The sequence below is a fragment of the Sinocyclocheilus anshuiensis genome, unplaced genomic scaffold (assembly GCF_001515605.1).
Source record: "Sinocyclocheilus anshuiensis isolate Anshui unplaced genomic scaffold, SAMN03320099.WGS_v1.1 scaffold338, whole genome shotgun sequence".
NCBI classification, from domain to species: Eukaryota; Metazoa; Chordata; class Actinopteri; order Cypriniformes; family Cyprinidae; genus Sinocyclocheilus; species Sinocyclocheilus anshuiensis.
Genome location: NW_015542339.1, coordinates 1,032,861 through 1,040,646, shown reverse-complemented (window position 1 = coordinate 1,040,646; position 7,786 = coordinate 1,032,861). Strand labels below are relative to the sequence as shown.

General features: G+C 37.4%; 2 protein-coding genes across 2 annotated transcripts in view; one reads left to right on the top strand and one right to left on the bottom strand.

Annotated features, from left to right (window-relative positions):
- LOC107691189 (protein SEC13 homolog) overlaps nucleotides 1-817 on the bottom strand; it is a 26,103-nt gene extending 25,286 nt beyond the window's left edge. The window contains exon 1 of the mRNA XM_016489686.1: nucleotides 680-817. Coding sequence (XP_016345172.1) covers nucleotides 680-682 — 3 coding nt within the window. The 5' untranslated portion in view covers nucleotides 683-817. The remainder of the gene's footprint in view (nucleotides 1-679) is intronic.
- A 156-nt stretch (nucleotides 818-973) lies between these two features.
- LOC107691187 (cullin-associated NEDD8-dissociated protein 1-like) overlaps nucleotides 974-7,786 on the top strand; it is an 11,833-nt gene continuing 5,020 nt past the window's right edge. Inside the window, exons 1-9 of the mRNA XM_016489684.1 lie at nucleotides 974-1,140; nucleotides 2,189-2,332; nucleotides 2,413-2,567; nucleotides 2,640-2,763; nucleotides 3,803-4,059; nucleotides 4,249-4,354; nucleotides 5,043-5,188; nucleotides 5,350-5,636; nucleotides 5,728-5,869. Coding sequence (XP_016345170.1) covers nucleotides 1,073-1,140; nucleotides 2,189-2,332; nucleotides 2,413-2,567; nucleotides 2,640-2,763; nucleotides 3,803-4,059; nucleotides 4,249-4,354; nucleotides 5,043-5,188; nucleotides 5,350-5,636; nucleotides 5,728-5,869 — 1,429 coding nt within the window. The 5' untranslated portion in view covers nucleotides 974-1,072. The remainder of the gene's footprint in view (nucleotides 1,141-2,188; nucleotides 2,333-2,412; nucleotides 2,568-2,639; nucleotides 2,764-3,802; nucleotides 4,060-4,248; nucleotides 4,355-5,042; nucleotides 5,189-5,349; nucleotides 5,637-5,727; nucleotides 5,870-7,786) is intronic.

The window sequence follows — 7,786 nt, the reverse complement described above, 5'->3', positions numbered from 1 at the left end:
TGGGTAAACAGCAATCACTTTCTGTCTTTCTGTCTGCATTTTGGCCATACATTTTGGGGAGTGAATAATTCCATGATTTTGTTTAAAATACCTTGGGGTGCCATGTAAAGTAATAGTCACAGATTCTGTAGTTATATACGTCGTTAACTAAAACCGTAAAATAACAGTTTCGTTACTTGAATTTCTAATTTTTGTTTAGTTTAACTTTAAGTACTTAAATAGATAAAATGAAATAAATAAATAAATAAAATAAATATAAATATAAATATATAAATAAATATAAATATAAATATATAAATACATATAATATAAATAAAATAAATACATATAAATATAAATATATAAATAAATATAAATATAAATATATAAATAAATATAAATATATTTATATCGCAATAGATACTGTAACGTAGATATTTGACAGAATGAAATCAGATCATTTAAAATAATCAGAGCTGTTTTATAAAGAATCTAATCACAACTAAACAACAAAAAGTTGCTTTTAATCTCAGAAACTGTTTTGATATCTAAAAATGCGTTTTATTCTCCATCAGGTCACTTCCTGTAAAACTACAGAATTGGGATTTGTTTAGATTTGTCCATTCATCAGCTCAAGAACTACCGGGTTTAAACAAATATCTGAGAATAATCAAAGCCCGGTCAATAATGCAACACTCACCATATTTGATGATATCGCTCCAACAAGCACCTTCACCACTGAAATCTTCCGAAAGTGTCCTGGTTGCTCTTCAGAGCTTCAGAGATTAATATTTACTGGTAATGTTTCCGACGTGGCGGACCGTGTCTCCGCTGCTAAACGCTCCGGCTGGAACGAAATAGAGGGAACCTTAACGTTTCCCATCCGCGCCCTGCATTTCACATTGATTCCAGCAGATGACAGCAAAGCGCGTTAAATTATTAATATATCGCTCATCTCTATTTATAAACTGTACGAAAGTGTCATATGTCCCAGCCTGCCCAGTGTCCAGCCAGGCGCTATGATCTTCATCAAGCTCAACTTTCTGTATTCATTTTTACATCGCCATAAAGTGCAGTTCTTTAAAAAGTCAAGATGTCGAATGTCACCTTTTACATTTCCAATCTTTTGGAAAAAATGACATCCAGTGACAAAGACTTTCGGTAAGACAAGTGTGTGTTATTAGACGCATGTTTCATGACTAATGTTTACAAAAAGAGGCCAATGACAAAGCAACGGCCTAAAAACATTTTCTATCTGAATAAATTTCAGATTCATACTATACTTTAAACTGCTTAACTGGAAACCACGGATAAGCTACTACTGACTACAATTTAGAAACTTTAAAATAGAAACTTTAATTTTCTGTAAACCGCGCTATACAAATAAACTTGAATTGAATTTAATAAACATTGAATTTTGTAAACTATAGCTGTTGTGGTCTTATTGAAAACTATGATTTATTTTGCATTAAATTTTAATTTACACGACTATTCTCTTCTATTATATTTTAGTCGTATTTTGGTTGGCTAGCCAAAAGGAAACTTAACCCAATAATATTAAATAAATCAGCATTAATGATAACTATCACGATTCCAGCAGCATTCAGTTTCTAATTTGTTGTTCTCAACCTGTTTTGCTATGTAAGATTTTAATTGCTTGAGCTATCAGTTGTGCTATATCTTGGTAGTATGTATTTACCATAGTAAAACCATGTTTTGGACATGTAGGCTACTATCAGTGCTGGGTAGATTACATACAAATTGTAGTGTGTTACTGATTACAGATTATGTTATGAAAACTGTAGTTAGTCACGTGATCTAGGTTACTCATTTTAGGTGCATTTTGACTACTTCTTAGGTTGCTTTTAGATTACGTTTTATCAAATGTGTTTTAAACTTACCATTAAATGTACCACACTGATATAAAAAAAAAGCAAAGAGAAGAAAATATATTCCTTGAAATATGTCTTTGTGAATATAATCAAAGCTGAATGGTATGACACAAAGTAGCATTATTAGAAAGGAACATTCAAAAGAGGAAAAAAGAAGAATTAGAGAGAATCAATACATTTTTAATAATTTACTGCCGCTGTTGTGAACAATATGTAATCATGCAATCCATACAAAAAGTAACTAATCTGATTATGAGCATTTTAAAATGTACTTAAAAGTACTTCTCAAAACTAATGAAGACTTTGATTTCTTTCAGGTTTATGGCGGCCAATGACCTGATGATGGAGCTCCAGAAGGACTCGATCAAACTGGACGAGGAAAGCGAGAGGAAGGTTGTGGCGATGCTACTCAAACTTCTGGAGGACAAAAACGGAGAAGTGCAGAATCTGGCTGTCAAATGGTATTTTCTCACTCAGATTTCCTTCCAAACATCTTGCTTTACAGTGATGCAGGGATCATGATTATTTCTGGTTTGTGTAGCCTCGGTCCTCTGGTGGGAAAAGTGAAGGAGTGTCAGGTGGAGACGATGGTGGACACGCTCTGCTCCAACATGGTGTCCAACAAAGAGCAGCTGAGGGACATTTCCAGCATGGGCCTGAAGACCATCATCGCCGAACTGCCACCTTCATCTACAGGTATCAAGATGATATTAGAGAAATTCCCATCTTTTTGGGATCTTTAGTCATAGCTGTTGTATTGCGTTGAAGGTTTGAGCCTCACAGTCAACGTCTGTAGGAAGATCACGTCCCAGTTGATTGGAGCATTGGGAATGCAAGACGACGTGTCCATTCAGCTGGAGGCTTTGGATATTCTCTCCGACATGTTGGGCAGGTTGGTCCAAATGTCTTGTACTTGCATGTACAGTGGAGGTCAAAAGTTTACATCCCCCTTTCAGAATCTGCAAAATGTTAATTGTTTACTGAAATAAGAGGGATCTGAAATGCATGTTATTGTTTATTTAGTACTGACCTGAATAAGATTCAATGATCCACAGCTGTTTTTGTTTAGTGATAGTTGTTCATGAGTCCCTTGTTTGTCCTGAACAGTTAAAATGCCTGCTGTTCTTCAGAAAAACCCTTCAGCTCCCATAAATTCTGTGGTTTTTCAGCATTTTTGTGTATTTGAACCCTTTCCAACATTGACTGAATGATTTTGAGATTCAACTTCTCACACTGAGGACAACTGAGGGACTCATACGCAACTATTACAGAAGATTCAAACACTCACTGATGCTCCAGAAGGAAAAACCATGCATTAAGAGCCGAAAACTTTTTGAATTTGAAGATCAGGGTAAATTTTAACTTATAAAACAAAATATGATATTTAGGCAAAATAAGAAAAATCTTCTGTAATAGTTGCGTATGAGTCCCTCAGTTGTCCTCAGTGTGAAAAGATGAATCTCAAAACCATACAGTCAATGTTGGAAAGGGTTAAAATAAACAAAAATGCTGCAAAACCAAAGAATTTATGGGAGCTGAAGGGTTTTTCTGAAGAACAGCAGGCAGTTTAACTGTTCAGGACAAACAAGGGACTCATGAACAACTATCACTAAACAAAAAACAGCTGTGGATCATTCAGGTAACAACTCAGTATTAAAAATCAAGGGGATGTAAACTTTTGAACGGGGCCATTTTTATAAATTCAGCTATTGTTTTCTCTTGCGGACTATATGTAAACATCTTTTATGTGCAATATCTCATTCAGGTCATGTACTAAATAAACAATAACATGCATTTCGTATGAGCCCTCTTATTTTGGTAAAATAGCCTAATTAACATTTTGCAGATTCTGAAAGGGGGGTGTAAACTTTTGACCTCAACTGTAAGTGTTAATGAGCATCCACCCGTAAGTCTTCTACATTATTTGCCAGGTTGAGCACTGCTCTGGTGAGCGTCCATCAGTCGATTCTGACCAGCCTCCTCGCTCAGCTCATGAGTCCTCGTATGGCTGTGAGGAAACGCTCTATTATCGCTCTGGGTCACCTGGTGCCCAGCTGTAGCCCCACTCTGTTCACACAGCTCACCGAACACCTCATGGGCGAACTGTCCCGTGGGCCGCCCACTGCCAGCGTCCGCACCTACATCCAGTGCCTGGCCACGGTCAGCAGACGAGGAGGACACAGGATCGGTGAGAGCTGATTTGTCAGTTTTGAGGGAATGTAGTGTTATTGAGGGACCAGCAGAGGGAGCCGGAGACTAGCTAGGATAAATTCAACAAAGTACTAAAATGTCTTCTGGAGATTCTTAATACAACATGTAGTATTACAATACATTTTGAATATTCAAGTGGAGTAATATGGAGTCTTATGATCTGAAGGGGAACACCTGCAGAAGATTGTGCCAATGGTGGTGAAGTTTTGTAACGTGGAGGATGATGAGCTACGCGAGTTCTGCTTTCAAGCTTTTGAAGCTTTTGTTAGCAGGTAGACCCATTCTTTCTATATTATTTGGTCTAAAACGAAAAATTGTAAACATTTTTTTTAAACATGAGAGAATTCTTTTTGTATTTTATTATTTTCGCTTAACTTGTTGCATTTTATTTTATGTTTGTTTAAATTCTAACTTGTTTTTGACATTTTGTGATTTTGGTTTAATTTATAATGCATTTTGTCATTTTGTAAAATGTATTTTATTTTATTATTTTGGTTTACATTATATTATGTTTTGACATTTTTGACTCATTTTATTTTATGATATTATTTAAAACGATATCATCTGCGTAATTTTTGTAACATTTTGTTGTATTATTTTGGTATAAATTATAAAATTTTTGTTTCTTTTTTTATGTTGGTTTACATTGTATCATGTTTGGTAATTTTTTGGACTCATTTTATTTTAATACACTAAATTGGTTTAAAGTATGTAATGTTTTGTCTTTTTGTAACATTTTGTTATATTATTTTTAATAAAAAAAATTATTTTCTTACCGTATGTTTATACTTTTAAGTCAGAAAATATTTCCTTTATTTCTTTATTTTTTTACTATTTTATTACCGTATGTTTATACTTGTAAGTCAGAAAATATTTCCCTTATTTCTTTATTTTTTTACTATTTTATTACCGTATGTTTATACTTGTAAGTCAGAAAATATTTCCTGTTTTTTTTAACAGATGTCCAAAGGAAATGTCCCCTCACATCCAAGCAATCATCAAGTTGTGTTTGAAGTACATCATCTACGACCCCAATTACAATTACGATGCTGATGATGACGAGGATGACAGTATGGACACTGAGGACAGAGAAGATGAAGATCAGGGTGATTTTTATGACCATCATTATGCAACTCTAAGCGTAAACATAAATAAACATTATGCCTTTGAAAATAATTATAGTTAGATTAAAAAATCAAGTTTATTTAGCTGTGAGATGAGGCAGATGGCGGATGTTTTTCACAGTCAGCCCAATTGTAATCTATAGAGTCTGACGATGAATACAGTGACGATGATGACATGAGCTGGAAGGTGCGGCGTTCCTCTGTGAAATGTCTGGAGGCGATAATCAGCAGCCGCAGGGATCTGCTGGTGGAGCTCTATGGATCCGTAAGCCCAACGTTGGTGTCCCGCTTCAAAGAGCGTGAGGAAAATGTTAAAACTGACATTTTCTCAGCCTACGTGGCTTTGCTCAGACAGACCAGACACCCTCATGGTCCCACTTTGGACACGGGGGCTAAAGAGGAGCCTGCAGCTTGTCTCTTGAAGAAACAGGTAGCCTACTAATGTTTGCAGGTTATTGACCCAACTTACATGTAGCATCCAGTGCATATCTCTTAAAAACAGCTCTCACCTGCACTCACAGGTACCGACGATTGTAAAAGCCTTACACCGACAGCTAAAGGAGAAAAGCATGAGATGTAGGCAAGGCTGCTTCAATCTTTTGACAGAGATGGCCAATGTACTGCCTGGTCAACTAGGAGAACACATACCAGCCCTCATTCCAGGTCAGATTAAAAGAGATTTAGCATAAAACGTTATGCTAACACCCTGTCCACATTGTATAAGACTGTCTACAATGGATGCAAAGCAATGAGTTACCAATAGTAAACTGAAGCCCTGTTTGAATTCTGACATTAAGGACAAACTGATTTGGAAAGTCCGTTTTGACGTGTCCAGTGTAGACAGCTTCAAATAGTTGAAGCATGATCCATGACTATCGTCACACCTGTTGTACACATGGTGTAAGTCACTATTCTGAGTAAGAACAGCTAACATGCTTACTTCAGGTTGTCTAATGGATACTAAGTTCTGGTCAGTGATGTTCGTTTCTTGCTCTAGTTGCAACAAATACATAAGAGTCTGTCAAGTTGTCTTTGGACCTTTTGCATCCAGTTGTGCTTTTTAAAGGGTTAGTTCACCCAAAAATGGAAATTCTGTCATTAATTGCTCACCCTCATGTTGTTCCAAACCCAAGACCTTCGTTCATCTTCAGAACACAAATTAAGATATTTTGGATAAAATCCGAGAGCTTTTTGACCCTGCATAGACAGCAATGGTACTACCACGCAGTGGCGGCTCGTCGGGGGAGGCAGGGGAGGCACAGCTTCCCCATAATTTTGAGGTGAAAAGGACGATTTAATGTTAATAAAATTCACAATTCAGTTCATGTCTCAGAATGTGTATTTTTTGTTTGTAATTTCACAGCTGTAATACAATAACGTAAAAAGCGCCGCTTTTCTATCGCGAATGTGCCGAATCTGCTGATGTAATTGCAACCGCTAATGATAGAGAAGGGGAGGGGGAGGCCGGGGGACAGCTGAGCTCTCGTGCCTCCGTTGGTAAAAAAAAATTAGCCAATCACCATCGAGTGTTCACTTTCAGCGCTGAGGAGTGTTGAGAAAAGAAACCTCGTAAGGGAGGCTAGCCTCCCTTCTGATATCAACTAATCATCAAATGGCGCTTTTCCACTGCGTGGTACGACTCGGCTCGGTACGGCTCGGCACGGTACGGCTCGACTCGGTTTGCGTTTCCACTGCAGTTCAGTACCACTTTACAGTGGGCGGGATTATTCACATGTCGTTATAGTTGAGCCGCATCTGCTACCACGACTCCTAAAAAAAACGTTTTCATTCCACGTCGCCCCATCAAGCTCTCGCTGGATCCGCTCCTCTGCTATCAACGAGAGGAACGTCTATTCTTCCGAAACAGACAACAAAACTTTTTGGTTGTTAAACAAAAGGTGCACTCGTTCAAAACAGTTGCGTTCGATCCTTCGCTGGCTGTGCTGATTTAAATCTAGCGGTTCTGTTGTGTTTGTGTCACAAGTTCAGTGACGCAGGTAGTGACGATTCTCTCCGGCCAGTCAGTAATTAGCAGAGTTTACACGTCACGTTTTGGTAACCGTACGGTTCACTTGGAACCCCAAACGAGGTGGTACTAAAAAAAGTACCAGGTACTGTACCCAGTGGAAAAACCCCCAAAAGTGAACCGTACCATGCAGTGGAAAAGCGCCAAAAGAGACGTAAATTACGTGATATTAGTTTGAACGTCTGCCGCTGCGCTGATAATGTACCAAGTACTTATGATGAGTAGTGATATTGAATATTTGATCGCCAACAGATTTACCAAGCTGTCATTCAAACAGTATACTGTATATACAAATTTAGGGAAACCAGCCTAAGCTGGATATAGGCTACAGCAGTCGGCTTAATTAAATGGCAGCTCTCTTTTAACACAGACTTTTAAGAAGGGATGGATGTTTGCTTCAAGTGATAGGCCAGGTAAGTGAAGTTATATTATCTTGCTGTATGTATGTCGTTTTCTTTACGTTTTCTGACTAAAAGCAACCAAAAAGCCATTTTAAAGTGGTTAAGCAAATAATAATAATAATAATCAGCAGGGATCCCAGACCAATACAATTA